This window comes from Falco peregrinus, chromosome 2, assembly GCF_023634155.1.
Source record: "Falco peregrinus isolate bFalPer1 chromosome 2, bFalPer1.pri, whole genome shotgun sequence".
NCBI lineage: Eukaryota > Metazoa > Chordata > Aves > Falconiformes > Falconidae > Falco > Falco peregrinus.
In genome coordinates this window covers 111,338,854-111,357,640 of record NC_073722.1, presented here as the reverse complement: position 1 = coordinate 111,357,640, position 18,787 = coordinate 111,338,854, and the positions used below count along the sequence as shown (strand labels likewise).

Below are 18,787 nucleotides of genomic sequence, written 5' to 3'. Positions count from 1 at the left end.
TCACTGTGAGAAAAGCATGAGAGCCAGTGTGGGAGTGCGTGGCTCAAAACAGATTTGAGGGAGGGGAGGGTGTGTGTTGACAGAGGGGCAATTAAACCGGTTGGGGACAATGTGTAGGAGAAAAATAGCAGCCCAGAGATCCAGATATTGTATGTAAGTGCATTTACGCTGCAACAGAGCTGTGGCTAAGAAGGAACCACCACTCAATTCCTGTGTTCCCTGTTGTGGTGTATAACAATGGTAAAACTAGACTGTCTCCCCCCATACCCAGCCCTTATTCTCCAAAGGCAAGAGCTTCCATGGTAGATCTAAGGAAGCAACTTTGTCTCTGAAGAGTGGTTTGAGACCGGTGACTTCTAGAAAGTAATCCTAGCTCCCTCTGCTAAAAATGAATGTGCTGCTGTAGCTTTTGCTTCTTCTCCTACTTCTTCAGAGTACAGCAGCTGCAGCAGGAAATTGTGTCTGCTTTGCTCATTGTGTTGAATGTGGGACATTCATGGGTACCTGTTGGTCCAAGCAGTGTGTGGAACAGGTGATGTTCCTGAGGATGGCTTCCTGCTGCCCTAATTTGTGGCCAGTTATTTTGTTCTACCATTCATTTAGTGTCTGAGATTTCATTACTGATGTGTGTGCTTTTAAACCTTTGAGAAAGCCTGGATGCAAAAGGTGCTCATGCAGGTTAGTTTGTAGTAGGGCATTGGCTGCTGGCTCACAAAACTAGAACTATTTGGGGAACATGGAAGCTGGGTGTGTAACCTGTTTTCCTTGCTACAGGTGATGAAAATGGTGATGACGCTAACAGCAGGAGAATCAGGCTGCATCCATTATGTCAAACGCCCAGGGGCAGTCTTGGATCCAGGCTGTGTGATTGCCAAGCTTCAGCTGGATGATCCCAGCAGGGTTCAGCAGGTGAGGAGCACAGGTGTTTGTTGTGTTTTTAATAGGGGGTGATGTTGAGATGCTCTGGTGTACTGAACCAATTTCAGACTTGTGCAATGTACTGGAATTGTCACTTTACCATTTATTTGTCTCAGATGAGGGCTAGGACTTGGGTTATTGTCACTTGCTCTGATTCAGGCTAAGCTTATGTACCATTCTTGTTCTCTTCTTACCTCAGCACTGTTGTGGGTACGCAGCTGTCTAGGATATTGGAGTCTGGCCAGATTTTTCCAGCTGCTTTATTCCTATGCAAGTTTATTTAACTTCTTTTTATTGTGTATTCTTCATGTGACCCTCTTTGGGAGGATCAACGTTGGTATCTTAACTCCAAGAGTGTCGGGCCCTGAGAAAGCAGTTGCAACAAATCTGGAATTAGAAAAAAAGAGCCTAGGACATGCATCTTTTTTAAGGTGAAAGGGAAAGAGATGTATCCATTTAGGGATGATAGGCTGGAATGTAGCTGGTGGCAGTAGAAGAGAATCTATTCCTTTAGCTAGTTGAAAATTGTGGGAGGTTGTTGTACAGGGGGTGGAAAGTGATTGTCAGCTGTTGTTTTTTTCTGTGCTTTTCTTTGAGATTTTTGGTCATCCTGGTTCTAAACAATGAGATCAATTGTAACATACTAGGGAGAGAGGCTGGAAGCTTATTTTGTGGGTGTACACAACATATGAGATGGATCTCCAACAGTTCTAATTTTTCTGTCTCTCAACCAAGTGGTTGATGCCACACAGGAAGGTTAGTGACACTGCACTGTTCATTGTGTTTCCAGGCTGAACTGCACACGGGTACTTTGCCACAGATCCAGAGCACAGCACTTCGAGGCGAGAAACTCCATCGCATCTTCCATTGTGTCCTAGATAACCTGGTCAATGTGATGAATGGATACTGCCTACCTGAGCCCTACTTCAGCAGCAAGGTACTAGTTATTTCTTATTTCAGAGTGGGAACACAAGTACTCTTTCAATTCAAGGTGATGCTGGCCAATTTGCATGTCAGCATGTCAGAGAACGAAGAGTGAGGGCAGTACTACCCTGCTAGTGCCAGCTGTATTTGGTTTTCTTTCTTTGACTTCGTTATAGTCAGTCTCACTAGAGAGTAAGAGGGGAGAGTCCTGTCTGTGGCACCCAAAACAAAGACAGAGACAAGGAGCTGGGCTCGATCTTTACTGTGTGTGCCTGCAGCCTTGTATGTGGGAGCTGCCTGCATAGCCAGCTGTGGCAGATGTCCGAGAAGGAGGACAGAAGAAGGTGGGCGAATCTGAGTCAGCTGTTGGTGTAAGGTAGCACAGCAGCTTTGTCATCTACCCCAGTTCTCTCTTTTAGTCCCTGGGCTAGCTGTGGGATAAAACAGTATTGAAGTTTACCACAATGAAAAGCCTTTCCTTTTCTCCCTTCTTGCTGCTTATTCTTTTCTCCACGCTTGTCTTAACACTGACTCTCTAGGTGAAGGGCTGGGTTGAGCGACTAATGAAGACCCTGAGGGATCCATCTTTGCCTTTGCTGGAACTTCAGGACATCATGACCAGTGTTTCTGGACGGATCCCACCCAACGTAGAGAAGTCCATCAAGAAGGAGATGGCCCAGTACGCCAGCAACATCACATCAGTCCTTTGCCAGTTTCCCAGCCAACAGGTGATCAACAACACTTAGAGGAATAAAGATCAGTTTGTGTTGGGGCAGAGAAAGTTCTTTTAAATTATCTGGATGTTAGTTGTACCTGGAAGTTGCATTTGAACATGGGATCTTCGTGGTGAAAGGTACTTCCCTGTATGACTTGAGCTTAAAGGCTTGCCTCCTTTACCTGTGCTGAAGGGTATGTGTTCCCTGCTCAGTATAGCTTTAAACAGGCAGTTTGGAAGTGGTTTAATCATATCAGTGGCCTTGTGGGCATTTCTTTATTTGCTTTTTGCCTGGCACATACGCAGCAGCACAATTTGTAGTGTCAAACATAACCTTAAAGAAGAGTGATTGCAACTAAGGAAGGCCTGATCAGGTAATGAGATGTTGGGAGATGATTTCTCCGGTATTACGATATTGTGCATTGATTTTTGTGTCATTGTCAGGTCATTAACTTTCTTAGTTTAAAGCTTTGGCCTTTGCTGGAGTCTGCTGGAACTCTGGTCTGGTCTGTCTGGAAGGTCTCAGCTTCTCTGCTGGTTGTTCAGCCAGATCATCCCATCCAGGACTCGGACTGTCATGTTGATTGCTCTCTTTCAGATTGCCAATATCTTGGATAGCCATGCAGCCACCTTGAACCGCAAATCAGAGCGTGAGGTCTTCTTCATGAACACTCAGAGCATTGTCCAGCTTGTACAGAGGTGAGCCATTTTCAGGGGTGCCCCCTAATGCTTTTTCTGTTGTTTTTTTTTTTTCTTTTTTTTTCCTGCTGCTTGAAAGACCTGAGCCTGCTTGTCTGTATTGGTTTTATTACACTCAAGAGTCTGAATCACAGGAATAAGATTGCATGCTTCCCTCAGGGAGGTCAGCAGTGAGGGGGGCCGTGTGTGTGGCCCGACTGCCTGTGTGAAGCACACATAGAGATCCTTCCCTCTTTTTCCCTTTGCCTTTTTTGGCTTAAAGAAAGATTTAACTTCTGTTCTGGCGCTGATCACATCTTGGCCATTTCTTCAAGCCACTGATGTGTTTATACTGTTCAGTGTCTAGAGTTTTTAGTGTTTTCAGAAGGAGGACACTTTGATGCAAAACACGAGCCATGCTACCCCACAACAGTAATGGCAGGGGTTATATGTTCACATAACAGTTGGATTTTCAGAACCAGGTACGCTTCCTTCTGTAAGCAGGTTTATTCTGCCACTTGTGTTGAGTGTTACTCACTTGCAGGTCTTCAGAAGTAGGGCTATGCGGATCTCACTCAACATTAGGTTTGACTGACTTGCTTCTGCAGGTACCGGAGTGGTATTCGCGGTCACATGAAAGCAGTGGTGATGGATCTGCTCCGTCAGTATCTGAAGGTGGAGACTCAGTTTCAGCATGGTGAGTCTCTTAAGCATGTCAGGGACTTGATTTCTGCAAGAACCACATTTGGTCCCAGAAGGTCTGCATGGACCCCATTCAAGAAAGATTACTCTCACTCACGGTGAGGCTAAGCTACACAGGTTTTCTTTTAAAGGTCTACTGGTCAGATCCTGGTTTTTTTGTGGAGGAGCTTATGTCCATTTTGAGTTTTTGTGGTAAGATGGCTCATAATGCTTATCACAAGCAAATGACAAACTTTACCCCAAAGCAGTCTATTCTGCTGGTTTTCCACTGTTGGTATATCCATCATCTTTTACATCCCATGCCATCTTACCCACAGTTTACGTGTCATAATATGGCTGGTCTCTTTTTGGTGTAGGGATGCTCCTTTTCCCCTTAAATCTTCAAAAGAATAGCTCCTGTATGAGTTTATGGCCCTCCAATTGAGGACTTCTGTATGACCTGGAGTAAAAAGACAGACTCACTGCATATTAGGAGTTTCTTTGTGTTGCCTCTCTAGGCTGTTACTGAGCTCACTAAGGCTCAGTCAGTCTGTGTCGTTTCTGCTTGTTCTAGATCAGAGATGATCTCCTTTGTGTTCCCTCACTGACTCTTATCAGCAGTGGCCTACCACTGGAGAGTTCCCCCAGTTGGGTATTCCATGTGTGGAAGCTTCATGTGAGAAGCTTGATTTTTATTTTCGCATTTCTGAGCATCTGCAGAAAAATTAGAATCAGAAGAACTAAACAACATGGTGATTTTAAGTGGTTTTATCTTGCCTGCCTGTTAATTAAATTTGATGGTAAGAAAATCAAGTGGAGAAAAAAAAAAAAGTAACTGCCTTACTTGTACCTGCTGTAAAATACCAGGCTGTTCATAGAGCAAACCCCAAACCACAGCCTGAAGCTGAGAACTGGAAATAAATGGGTTGCACTGCTGTATCCAGGCACAAGGTGGCAATGAAGCACTAGCTAGTCTGAGGCTCTAGCTCTTGCAGGTAGTTCAGATTCTGTTCTACTTTTCTTTTGTCCTGCTCCATTACCTGCTCCAGCCTAATGGTACTGCAGATTCATTTCCACTTCAATTTGCTGGTAGTAGAGGATGGTGCAGATCATTTTGCTATTATTTTATTTTGCTTGTCGTTTGAATGAAAGACTGAGCTCACCTTTCTTCTTATTTGCTCACAAAGGAGGTATTTGGTATTGGAACTGTTTTAATAAGAGTAGGATGTTTAAAGTTTGCAGTTGAGGGGGTAGTGGTGGGAGGAATGTTTCCATCCCAGAATTGTTTGTGTGGACCATGCAAAGTAGGTTCTCAAAACATATATGTAGAAGAATAAAGACACATCTATTAACTTCTATTCCATGACACACAGGTATGGAGACTGGAAAAATGTCCATTTCTGATTGCAGGTCACTATGACAAGTGTGTCTTTACCCTTCGGGAAGAGAATAAAAGCGATATGAATGCTGTATTGAACTACATCTTCTCACATGCTCAGGTCACCAAGAAGAACCTGCTTGTTACCATGCTCATTGTAAGTTGTCTGATGGTGTTCTAGAAATTTGTTTCTTGTAGTTGTATGTTTGGTGCTTTAAAGGTACTGAATTGATAGCTCTCGTCCTTAAAGATGCAAACCTTCTAGCTACAGAAGCAGTGGCAGCAGTGTGGAGTTTTTTCATGTGTTCTTAGGGCACGTAAGCCGTGCATTGAAGGAGACCCAGAACATACTGTTTGCACGGTGTCTGTGCACCTTCTGGTTTGTGACTGTCCTGCACTGATTGCGTGTCAGAGTACAGTGAAGGCTAATTATGCAAGTGCTTTGTGAGCATCTGTGGGGAGATAAGAATGCAGACTTATGTTGGGAGGGTGCTAGAGGCTAACTTTCAGACACTGGGCTGTGACTATATTTGGTTTAGTTTGGTTCTTCAGGGATGGAGAATCTCCTGGGGTTGGAATTCCTCTTGGACAGACAAGATTCCACCCTAGAAACACAAATGAGTCCTCATGGCAGGGCCTGCCATCACCTTCTCATGGTCTTGTGGCTTGTTAGTCCATGAAAAATCTCAGTTCTCATTATTTTGGTCCCACTCTAATGGGTGAAACTCCCTGTAAATTACATTCCCAGGAAAAATAATTAAAAAACAACAATTGAGTCCGGTCTTTTTTTTTTCCTGTTTCCTAAAGAGCCTTGAAAAACTCCTTGTCCCACATAATGCTTTGAAGCAGAATGAATGCCCACCTTCCTCAAGGCAGGATGAATTTAGTGACGACATTATTTTCAACAGATTAGAATTAGGTATCCTGCTTTTTAAGAGGCTAATTACAATACTGTCTCTCTCTCTCCTCCCTCCACCCCCTGCTTTTTTTGTCTTTTTTTTTTTTTTTTTTTTTTTTTTGCAAACGTAATGTGGTCTGATACTGCCAAAAATATGTCCAAAGTAGCCATCTACAGAATAGCTCTCAAAAGCAAGGAGAGAGTCATAATTGTTCTAGGCTGAGTTTCTTAAATTCTAATTTGTAAGATATAAGGACCCTGGCATTCTTTCTTTCTGGCTCTCCTCCCCCTCTTTTTTTTTCTTTCCCTTTTTGGTGTGTGGTGTGATTGTAAGTAACGCTTGCCTTAAGAATCTCATTATTTGAACACGGAGCCATATTTCCTTTGAGAATTCTGGAGTAGCTTTGAGCCGGGGCTGTTCATTTCTCAAGTAATCATGCTGGCGTGATGGAGAGAGAAAATGGCAGCTGTTCGCAGCTCAGGCCTTCAATTTTCTTCAGAGTCCAGTCACTCAAGTGTGTAATTACACGGGGTGCCGGGGAGGCGTTAGGCCTTGTCAAAGAGCTGGTTTGAGGCTTTGCTTGCTGCCTTTGCCAATCAGTGCAGGCAAAAGCCAGTGCAGCGCCAGCTACCTGCTTTATTTTGTTGTTGTCATCCTGATTATTTCTTGCTAAAATGGGACTGAAACTTTTTGTCTAGTTTTTCACCTCCCATGCAAGCCGTGTCTTGGAGGCAGAGCCTTGCTGTGTTTTCACGTTGGCCAGCGTGGTGTCCGTCTGAGGGAATGGGGAGGTAGGGAACACAGAGAAACATTAAAGAGTTTTCCTTTCTCCTTCCTGTGTAGTCATTCTTCCCACCGCTTCAGTTCTACTCAAGTAAAGGCTGACATCCCAGTTTGCCAGAACGTAAAACATACTGGGAGAGGCTGTGCTGCGTGTGGTGGAAGAGCAGCCGGCAGCTAGCCGGTAACCTGAGCACCATTCGCATGGGCTCTGCCCTCCCATGAGTGCTGTGTCACAGGGACTTCTCTGATCGAGGGGGTGATGGGGGCTCAGGAGGGGTGGATGTGCCTTTGGTCACAGTGTCATCTGCGGCACAGCTAGGGACTGCCGTCTGCCAAGTGACAGGGCATGCCATTAACCAAAAAAACGTCGTTCCTCTTTCTTTCCAACTCACATAACTCTTCATGTCTGAGAGAACCCGTGGCACATTTGGTGTGCTCATGGTGAACGCTGTGGTGTTTTATGGATTGCCAAGCTATTTATGTGGGGTAGTTTAAGTTTGTCCTCCAAGGGCAAACATCATGTCAAAATACCTTGATGCTTATGTTGGTGTTATTGATGTAACCCTAGGAATCCATTATTAACAGCGGGCTCTGAGGATGGTTTTAGTAATAGTATTATGCTGCCATCATTCACCTTTTTTAGCTAGCAGGCGTTTAAGGCAGGATGGGAACTACTTCATCCTTCATATATTTGTTGAAATATAGTGTGATTTGAAGTTGTATGTTCATTTTATGTACTTATGTACTGACTGCTGTATGCACATCCTGGGCAGAATTGCTTGTGGCATGGCAGATGTCCTGTGTCGTATCGGATTTTTGTTACCTTGAGCAGTAACATTACAACACTGAGGAATTTGTATTTCAAATACGACAAAGGCAGTTCTTGAATTATTCACTGTGAATTCACACAGTGACCTGGAGAGGATAAATTTACAGAACTTTCTTTGGGAGCAATCACTGTAATGCTTGCTGGCCCAAGACTGGTTAGTAGGAGACAATCTTAATAAGAGTTAGTAGCTTAGGTGTTTTTAATAAGTGATTTGACTGTGGTTCCTCTCCACCAGAGAGTTTGCCATCATTCCTAGAGATGGCATCATGCTTGAGTGGGGTTGGAGAGAAAGGGATTGAGAGCAACGTGGAGAAAAAGCTATTTAGCTTTGGAATTGCATGTAGTATGAACTCTTATTTGTTAGTCAGTCTACGGGACTTCTATTATTTGGTTTTTGGTTTTTGCTTTGATAAGCCTGCCAGGGAAAATAATCTAACCTGCTGTGCAGAGGTTTCCCTTTTTCCCTTTCTATTTCTTGGATCTTCAAAGTGCCTTTTCTGAACTGTATGTGTTTAAAGTCTCTTAAAACTTTAAGGCACTAGCGTTCTTTCCTGTTGCAAATCCCTGTTTCATCTCGCATTTTCCTCCTGTGATTCATTTACCAATAGAAAAGCTGTTGTGCTGTATAGAAGAAACACGTTAGAGGCTCCTAGAGGGTTTCCAGCTTCAGGAGTGGGAGGGAAGAGGCTCACAAGCCAGTATGAGTAGTTGAAGGCTGGGATTATTCACGGTAGTTGAAAGTATTTTTGGAAGAAAATGTGCATGAGAATACATCTCCTCTGTTCAGAAAACAAAACAGGTTGAAGTCTTTACCGTTTGCATTTTTTTGAATGGCTGAATCCAAAAGTTTCGAAACAGCTTTAACACTGAAAATTATGCTGTTCAGTTTTATTATTCTATCCAGCCAATTTAGACAGTAAGGTCAGCTAGTGAACTTCTTCAGAACCAGGATTCTTTGATGAGAAGAATCATTATGGAGTCAGTCTTGTGCTGTGGCAGGAAACACATTACATCATTTACGGTTTTAGTTAGCTTTGCTTAGCCTTGTTAGCAGAATGACAGGATCTTTTTTTCCTTTACTGAAGCTGTACAAAGCCTGCTGGTTTGTGGTTGTGGAGTTGTGGGTTTGGTTTTTTTTTTTTGGTTTGGAGGTGTTTTTCTAAGTGGACTTCAGGGGGTTCTCCTGGCAGTTAAACTCTTTCTGTTTGGTCACCTTTCATAGTGAAAAATTGCTAATCTTTGCATGCTAGACAAGGCATTTCGCTACAATTAAATGCTCTTTGAATTTTGCATTGCTGTTAGGGCAGACTTCTCATACAAAGCTGAAATTGGGTAATGCGAAAACGTTTTGCTTGAATCTCTTTGCCAAGTCAGTATTTCTCCTGTGTTTGGATGCCAAAACACATGCTAAAAATAATATAATGGGTGGTGGTGCCAGTCCCTTCTTTCCTCTGTAGCTTTATTTATATGTGTGAAATTACTGAAAGCCTAATGCTTGTACCCTTGTCAGCACGGAATTATAGAATAAAGATATATATAGATAAGGACCCCTAGAGGTGATGTCGTCCAGCACGTGAGGGCATGTGTGTATGTATTTCAGGTTTAAACTCCCATGTAGGAGAACGGAAGATGGTTTTCCTCTGTTCTAAGCATTTTCAGTTCTCTTTATTTTTCAGGACCAGCTCTGTGGCCGTGACCCCACCTTGACAGATGAGCTGATTAATATTCTGACAGAGCTGACCCAGCTCAGCAAGACAACCAACGCTAAAGTGGCCCTGCGAGCACGGCAGGTAAGGGAGCGTGTTTAGCAATCCAAGCTGATCCCTGCTTGAGACACTGTGCCATTGCTGATCAGATCAATACGGACTGCTCCCACTTGGGAGTTGGCTCTTTTGGAAAGTCTGTATCTCTTGATGTTTATTTTGATTACTATGCAAATGTGAAGAGTAGATTACTGTGAGCAGTGCTTTAACAATGAAGCTAATTAACTGTTGTGACAGTCTAATAAAGATTGCAGTGGATTCCCAATCACTGTAATATTTGAAGTTAGAATTCTATTCCTTTGTCCCTGCTTGTCCAGAAAGTTTTGTCTGGCTCAAATAGAAGTCAGTTGAGAGCAGCCTGTGGTTTGTGCAATAGAGGAAGTCAAAAAATGCATGGTCACTGTGGTTCCTTCTGGCTTTATCGCTTGTGAACCCAACAAGAACAGGCTGCCTGGAACATGTAGGCAGCTGTACAGTAAACAGCCAGGCCATGCTATCTGGGTTCATCAGCTACCTTACAATTGCGAATCAGTGTGTGCAGAGAACAGGGAGAGAAATTTACACATGAACTAGACGTTCTTTGCAACTGCTAAGGAATTACTGCAGAGAATTACGTTGGTCTTTTGCGGGGCTTTTTCTGGCTTTTGAGTTGCGTGTTGACAATTTCTTTTTAACCTGAAAATAATTGGAAAAACTCTTGATACTGTCAATTCCATGAGTCTAGTACAGATAATAATTTGAATGCCAGATATCCACTTGGATATTATTGTGAACTTCCTCTTTAGCAGTTAGTCTGTAGCCAGGAAGGAGTGAGAGGGCACGGTTGTTTCATGGTAATGCTAACCCTGTGGTCTGATCACTCCTCTCACTCCACAGTCCCTGTCTCCATTCTAAAAGTCTTAAGCAGGAAAGCTGACACTTTGGGGATCTCTCCTTTTATTTCAGCGCTTGACTGTTGAAAATGAATGGGATGTTTGAAGCTGCTCAGTGACCTTATGTTTCCTTCAGAATTGTATTTGCGTCCTTGAACCATTCAGTTATTGAACCTCTCAGCAGCATGCTGGGAATGGTGCTGCAGTCCTTGTGTATGTCTTTATGTTGCTCTTTCACTTCATTTTCCCCTGCAAGCTGCTTCCCCTTCCTATCTCTGTATCCTTCATGTTGGACATTTAATACCTGGCACCAGTGTCTCTTGCTTCCTCTGCTTGGAAGCTGTGAAAGGCGGTCTCCATTGCTGGCCTCCCCACAGCTGCTGCCTGCCAGATCTGCTTTCCAATTAACAGCCGGTCAGGCAGTCCCCAGGACTAGCAGCTCTGCAGTGCTAAATCACATGCACTGATGGAACTTGATTGAAGCTGTTCCTTTTCTCCGTGGGGAATTGCCAATAATACAAACCAAGCAGATACACAAATGAGGCTGGGGGGGGCAGTCTGCAGCATCACCCAGGTGCCACAGAATTCACAGGAGGAACCAGTCGCCTCTTCTGGGATGGAGCAGACTATTGCTGCCTTGGAGATACGAGCCTCCTGCCGATGGCCCAGCATAGCTCCTTTCACTGACACTCCTTGTGTTTGCTGTTTACCAGGTTCTCATTGCTTCCCATTTGCCATCCTACGAGCTGCGTCACAACCAGGTGGAGTCCATCTTCCTGTCTGCTATTGACATGTATGGACACCAGTTCTGCATTGAGAACCTGCAGGTATCTGCCAGACTTCTCTCCTTGTTTTCCCTTCTTTCTTCTCACTCATCTTCATGTTTCTGTTTTAAATCTCGCCTGTAGTCCCAAGGTCCTTGTGGCTTTAAGTTGGATTGTTCTGATTTCTAGCTTCCCCCTCACTTTTCATTCCTACACTGATACCAGAATGACCTCACCGCAGCCTACAACTTCTTTAAGGTGGGCAGTAAAGAGGGAGGTTCTGATTTCCTCTCTCTGGTGACCCGTGATAGGACATGAGGAAATGGAATGATGCTGCATCAGGAGAGGTTCAGACTGGACATTAGGAAAAGGCTCTTCACTGAGAGGGTGATTGGTCACTGGAACAGACTCCCCAGGAAAGTGGTCATGGTGCCGAGCCTCTTATAAGGAGCATCTGGATGATGCTCTTAGTCCTATGGTTTAGTTTTAGGTAGTCTTACGAGGAGCAGGGAGTTGGACTTGGTGATATTTATGAGTACCTTCCAACCTGAGATCCTGTCATTCTGTGATTTAGTAGAAAAAGGTCATAATCCTTGATGAACAACAGGAAAAGCATGGAAATTGGTACTAGACAGCCTTGATTTTGGGTTTTTGCTTTTTTGCCTGACCCTGTTTGCAAGACAGGCAGTTCTCTTTTCAAAATGCTTGATGTGATCTCTTTCAGAAACTCATTTTGTCGGAGACATCCATCTTTGATGTGCTACCCAACTTCTTCTACCACAGTAATCAGGTGGTAAGAATGGCAGCTTTGGAGGTAAGTTTATTCCTATTGAAAAAAAAAATGATTATTTTTTCTGTGGTTTTTGTTCTGTGTGGTGGGGTTTTTTTTGGTTTTTTTTTGTTTAGGCCACTGCAAGATTAAGAGTGCTGTAGATTGTGTGGAATCTGGCATACTTAGTCTGTCATTTAACAGTGTTAATATTCATAATTGACTGAAATTTCAGATTCAAGTTATCTTCTTTGCTTGAAGAAGATTTAGGTGGTTGAAAGGATTGAAAGTGAAGCTGCTGTCCAAGAATGTGGTCAGCCTGTCCTGTGTGCTTTGTGCTGATGGTCATATCCTGCCAGACCTGTCTTCCTCAGAATAACTTTAAATTCTAGCTGAATTAGAGTTCTGTCTAAATATTCATTTGGAGGTACCTGGGTTTTTTAGTATTTTTGAAATCTCTGGTGTATTATTTGTTGTTTTCCTCTCTTTCTGCTTCCTTAGCACAGTTACGCTGATTGAGTTTCTCTCTAACCAGGTGTACGTTCGAAGGGCATATATTGCCTATGAGTTAAACAGTGTCCAGCACCGCCAGCTGAAGGATAACACTTGTGTGGTGGAGTTCCAGTTCATGCTACCTACCTCCCATCCAAACAGGTCAGATCATGTGTTCAGGCGTCTGTGGAATCGGAGGTTTATGAGGGGCTACATCCTATCTTGGCAAAGAAAACTTGCAATAGAATCGGTGCAGAAAGGGAGAGTCCCAGTGCCTCAAATAAGCACAGATTATTTAAGATAAACAGCTACATTACCCAGTTCCTTCTCCCAAGTTATTTAAAAATCTCAGGAGCTGTGGGTAATAGTTTCTGCAGTTTGGATACATTCAATATGATACAGTTTCCATCTATTTCCTGATTTTTAAATCGGCTTGTGTAGTAACTTTCTTCTAGAACTTCAGTTAGCCTTCAGAAAGATAGAATGCCAGACAGAATAATCAATTACTCATTTTAATAAAGAACAGTCAAACAGTCTCTGTCCCCTTCCTGCAGCGCTTCCCTGCCAGCCCTTTGTAACTGTTTGTGATTGGCTCTACTTTCAAACCTGGCTTTACTGGATAAGGTGAAATCTTTTCTAGCATGCGTTTTTTTGACTGAGAAGAGCAAGATGCATGTATGAATGTGTTTTATATAGAAATGCTGGAGCTGACATAGATTTTCAGTCAGTATTTTTCAGAATGCATTTCTCATGACTGCAGCCAAAAGCATCAACTATTCGCTGCCCAGTCTTATAGAAGGGTTGCATCTCCTAGTGTGTGCTAAGATCATTTAAAAAAACCAAACCAAACAAACATGATTCTCAGAACTTCTTCAGCGTCTGTCAGGTTAGTCAGTTTCTGTGTTTTTTCATTTGCACAGGAACTCAGGAGGGTATTTTAGATGGTATTGTATTTTTGTCCCGGGCAGCGCAGGCGTGCGGGAGCCAAGAGGCGCAGTGAGTCCCTGTGGCCGCCGGGTGCCACTGTTGATCTGTGCTGGTTTGGCAGTTTGGCATCAGTGCTGTTTTTCTCCTTTGTTTCCAAACATCTTTTTCCTTATTTTATTTTTGGTGGGGCTGGGCAACGGGGTCCAGTCTCGCTTCGTTGAGAATCCATCAGTACATTTTATGAAATGGTTTTCAGAATCTGGTTTGCTAGAAATGAATGACTGTCCTCAACGAGCAGCACGGAACGCTCATGATACAAATGGGACATGCATTTGGTCTCATCTGTTCCCAACGTTTCTAGAATATTTGTAAATAATTGCATACTATTTTTAGTACCCCTTTATAATACTCTCCCCCCGTCCTGCCCCCCCATTCTTTCTCAATTTCTTCTCTTTGCTAGTCTCAGTTATCGCTGTTGCTTGGGGGTTGTTTGGCCTGCCCATGCTGACCACTGCTCTGTTGTTGTGCGCAAGCTTAATTGGACAAGGTCAGCTGGAAGAGGAGGAGGCCTGTTACCTGCTTGGGGAACAGCTGCTTTGACCTGAAGTCTCCTCTCCCCTTTGTGCTGAATTCGCTGGGGCAATGTTCTGAAGCTCAGTTCTGCTTCTCCAACCATCGACACTGCTGATGGTTGACTGAAAATGCACCGCAGCCCTTGTGCAGAGGCAAGCAGGCTTGGGGACAAATTCACTGCTTGCATAGGCAAGTTCAGTTCTTTTGAGTTGCACCTCCATCTGTTAGTGATGGATTTGGCTCCTGTTGCTTGATGCAGCTTCTTGCAGTGTATACCTACTTGTGTGGTTGTTGTGTGGCTGGCTGCTGAAGCACAGCTGGTAGCAGGATACCTGGGGTCTTAAATTAGCCCTGAGTGTGTAGATTTAAGCTAGCTGTAAAGGCAGACCTTCTGGTAAGCCCAAGACACAGAAATTTCAAAACTCTGACATTGTCTTGCTTGAGTCGTCTTTGTTGTTTTTGACCATGTTCTACGTCCGTTGTATGTTTTTCTGTATCTTCTGTAGCATGCACTTTTAGACTGAAAAGCTAAAGATGCCTTCCAAGGACAAACCCCAAAGCCAAAATATTCCAGGTGACCAAGCAAAATGGCCCTTGAGGCTCTGCAGGGTTGGGTCCTGGTGAACCAGAAGTAATACCAGGGAGCCTTTAAGAGAGCATTCTCTTCTGGAGCTGGTGTTAGTTTTATGGAAAAAACATTTTTCAGCAGTTTTCCAGATTTTTTTTGAGCCCTGGTCCCTTTTGTGTCTGATTTGTGACATTCAATGGCCTGAATTTTACTGGAGCAAATATTAATGTAGAGAAAATTGCAAACTGATAATGGTTGCTATATTTGAATTCTTTGTTATTGGTATTTAACACTGCTATGCCTTTGCTTAGTTGTAACAGAAACAATCACAGTCACTACTTCTGATGTGACTAGTCACAGCAAGGCACCTCGGACTTCATATTTTTGGCCACTGAATGATTGTCATCAACTACCTGCAGGAAAGCTTTACGTGGAAGCAGAGAGGGAGAAGAAAAACTGTTAAATCTGCTAACAGAGTCACAGAAATGCAACCTGCTCCTGGTGGGTTTTGTGGGCAGAAACTGTTTTGGAATTATTTGTTTAAATTAATAGAAAACATCCTGTTGTAAGAATCCCCACTGATCCTGATTGCAAGGGTAAGGCATAGGGAGAAAAACTGCTTGTAATTGAAACCATAGAGGGCTCTATAGATCAAAACCCGGCATTCCTTGTTGCCCGGTGCAAGGCAGATGAGGAGTACAGTGTAACCATCTGGTGCCTTTTGCAGTAAATGGAGTTTGCAGGCTCTCTCCAAGTAGAGGGTGTTGCAGTAATCCAATCTGGTGGAGTCGATACAAGGGTATCTACGGGATGCTGATCGCTATGCGCTGCAGCAGGGTACTGCAAACAAATGCTTATGGGCAGAGCCCCTTGCATGTGGATAACCTGCCTCTTTCAGTCATCTAGAGTCCTGGTGAGAAAAGATGTGAGAAAGAAATGAGCCCTGTTCTGAGCTGTCCTTTGCTTCCCTCTTGTTCAGACTGCCCTGCTGAGATGGGAAGCTGGTGGAATATTGACTGGTGTTTAGAGAGTTCAGCTTCCTTTGTGAGAATGGCAAGCCAGGTGACAGACACTGAAAGGCCTTTCTTAGGTGTTCAGCACATGAAACAGTGCTTGCCTAATCTTAGCTTAAAATCTTCTGTTGAAAGAAACATTGTGTGTCTAGTATAGGGAGAGGGAATTACAGTGCTTTTTCAACAAGAGAAGGTTTTTTTCTAATAATCCCCCTCTCCTCTGCTGCTTTCGAACAGCCTTTCTTACGTCTGAAGCTGTAAGGTTTAAATTAAACTGGGACATTGTCTGCTGTAGCCAGCTTTTGGAGGCTGCTGCAGAATTGTGCTGCTGCACTGCTCCTCCTAAAGCATCCCCTTTTCTCCAGCTCACTGCATTCCCCCAGCCAGGTTGTTCAGCTGCTCTCTTGATCTTTCCTTCCCCAGCAGCAGATGTGCTGGAGGATCAGAAGGGAAGAACTCAGAGGTAAATGTGTTCCCACAAAACAGATCCCTCTGCTTTGCTTAGAGGTAAATTCGTTCCCTCTGTCAGATGCTGAGACAATCGCTTGCAAGGGTGACTTAGAGATGCTGGATATATCATTATTTTGGGGTATGGCAGTGATACCACAGAGCTCTGCCTTCTGAATATGTTGAGCCCCAAAGGAAATATAACCCAGCCTGTTTTGCTCACTCTGATGCCATAGTCATGCCCTCCCAATCCATCTGTGCTTTGAGCCCACGTTTGCCTTTTGTCCCACATGCCACCCTGAACTGCCACGTTTGGCCTTGAGGTGTCCTGGGGAATCTTGAGTCAGGACGTACCATTGAAAGGTGGAAGTGAAGGAAGGTTTTAGTATTGCAGATTAAGACTTTGTAGTTTTGATAATTGGTTTAGTTAGCTTTAAAGCAAGTGTTAATTTTGAAACTTGATAAACAAGATGTCTGATACCAGCTAACCCTAGTTACATTTGGAGGTGGGAACACACACAGCTCTGCAAACGTGGACGTAAGGCAAATGCCTTACTTAGACTTGTCTAGGTTGAATTCATTCTTGGGACTGCATCCTGCTGTCTGTGATACTTCCAAGGGTGGAATTCAAGTCTAGTCCTTAGTTGCTTTGTATTTCCGAGGGTATCAATATAAATGTTTCAGCTATTTTGTGCTTGGTTTTGCGGCGTATCTCCTCTTCCTGTGCTTGTGGATGTTTGTTGACACCCTACTTGGACTTTGATGTTGCTGATTTCAAGGCTTAAGAGTGGTGCATGATCTCTCCTTTGCTGTCCCTTGATTTTTTATCATCTATGGAGTATTTTGGTTGTTCTTTTCTGTCAGCCTCTTCCTTAGCTTACAGGTAGAAACCATTTTGAAGGCTGGAAGCCAAATTAAATATTGCTGTTTCCAAACAGTGCTTTTGACAGAAGAATAAGAACCCAAAACTCGCTCACACTTAGAGCAGTGTTTATAGGTTCCTTCCTACTATCATTTCACAGTGATATACTCCTAAGATTTCAATTGCTGACAAAATGGAAACATTTTCTGTGGACTAAAGTAGTTGCTAAAACAGCCTCTTGCATCAGCCTTTGGATTGCTGGTATAGAACCAGCTGTGCTGCTTTGGACTCTGTACAAGCCTGGAGACCTGAGTGTGTAGCTCGTAGCGTATCATTAGGTAGCCTGAGGTCCCCTCCTTGTTGCAAGAGACTGGCTGGCATCAGGAGGGAGGGAGGGAAAATGATTCCAGGGCACCTGTAAATCCCTGCAGTTTTGTGCTGAGGGTTTGATGTTAATTAGACAGCAGGCAGCAGTAATGTGTTGCAGTTCCCTTGGCTTGCCTGTTTCAGAAAGGGCAAAATCTTCCAACAGAGTAAAGAAGGGGCTGTTGAAGGGGCAGCAAACTGAATGGAACGATGATAATTTTATGCAAATTGGACTTCAGTAGCAGATTCAGCTTGGCTGAATCACAGAGGGAGCAGAAGAATAAGGAAAGAAAGAGGGAGAGGAAAAACCCAATCAAAATGTATGGTTTGAGGCATGTTTCAGAGCCTTCTGTTTAGATTCTTCTACAGAAATGAAGAAACATAAGAGGAATGCCACTGGTCAGAGCCAGTGGAATTGCTCTTTCTCCTGTGGTACTGCTGTTAATAACTACAAGTGGGTTATTCAGCCGACCTCTTTAGATTCCGCTTTGCTGTCTGATTTCAAAAGCTTTGCCCTGCGCTGGCACTCAATCACAGCTTGATATAACCAGTGGCGCTTTGCATGCATTGCCATCATTTTCATAGGGGAGTGCTCTTTAAAAAAAAGAAAGGGAGGGCCAAGGGGAAACAAATTCAGATTCAACCAGGAGGTGCAGGGGGGAGCTATGGGGATTTTTGTTTGCTTGAGCAGAAGGAGTAATTGTCACAGTAGAGCCTGCATCGGTATGGAGCACGTTCCTAGTGGGATCAGCTTCGCCGGTCAAGAAGGGCCGTTTTAACAGTTCAAAAGGGATAGGGAGAAGGATTGTGGCTGATGTGGTGAGAAGGTTTCTGATCCTGTGATCAGCTAGTTGGAGCTGGCTGGGGAGAGAACACTGTTGTGTGCTCTGCCTGCTGTGCCTTTATACAGCTCCCAGAACCGTGGTGCTGCCCGTTGGCACTGATGTTGCACCAGGCTGAGCAGGCTGGCATGCCACTGGGGTTTTATTTGTCAGAGCTGCAGAGGTGTAGTTCACTGGACTGGAGTGCCTTTTCACAAGGCCCAATTGTGCTGCAAATATCAAACCTCTGCCTCTTAGTGCATTTCAGTGACGAGTGACAATGCAGCTTCTGTTATGGGCAGCCCTCTGCAGCTGTGAGGACCTGTAGATATAAAGCCGGCCCCAGAGCATGCAGCTTGAAGGCGGTTCCTCCATTCTTTTCTGACATCTCCAGGCACTGGCTCTTCTGTTTTCCTCATTGCAATTCTTGCCGTAGTCTCTTCAGCTCCGTACTGAGTGGCTGGAGAAAGTTCCTGGAGCAAGGCAACAGGGTGCCCTTTGTGAGACAGAAAGGAACATTAGTTATGCTGGGTTTTTCTGTCTGTTTTCTTAAAGCATTCACAGGGACCACTACACAAGTGTACAGGGTGTAGGAACTGCCAGTCCTCTCTAGACTATTTTTTCCAGCTGAAGTAGATCTTGTGTAGCTTTCCCACCACTTGCCAAGCTAAAAAAATCATTTCGGTCCCCTCTCATGGCCCTTTTGGTCCCAACCACAGGCTCTGCAGTGTCTTTCCCCACTGTC

At 44.0% G+C, this 18,787-nt stretch overlaps 1 protein-coding gene across 9 annotated transcripts in view; it reads left to right on the top strand.

Moving 5' to 3' along the window:
* ACACA (acetyl-CoA carboxylase alpha) overlaps positions 1 to 18,787 on the top strand; it is a 148,063-nt gene that overhangs the window by 47,723 nt on the left and 81,553 nt on the right. For all 9 annotated transcript variants that reach the window (XM_055795451.1, XM_055795453.1, XM_055795454.1 and 6 more), the window contains 10 exons: positions 775 to 909; positions 1,709 to 1,855; positions 2,382 to 2,570; positions 3,156 to 3,256; positions 3,844 to 3,932; positions 5,327 to 5,451; positions 9,482 to 9,595; positions 11,154 to 11,267; positions 11,929 to 12,018; positions 12,509 to 12,627. In XM_055795451.1, coding sequence (XP_055651426.1) covers positions 775 to 909; positions 1,709 to 1,855; positions 2,382 to 2,570; positions 3,156 to 3,256; positions 3,844 to 3,932; positions 5,327 to 5,451; positions 9,482 to 9,595; positions 11,154 to 11,267; positions 11,929 to 12,018; positions 12,509 to 12,627 — 1,223 coding nt within the window. The remainder of the gene's footprint in view (positions 1 to 774; positions 910 to 1,708; positions 1,856 to 2,381; positions 2,571 to 3,155; positions 3,257 to 3,843; positions 3,933 to 5,326; positions 5,452 to 9,481; positions 9,596 to 11,153; positions 11,268 to 11,928; positions 12,019 to 12,508; positions 12,628 to 18,787) is intronic.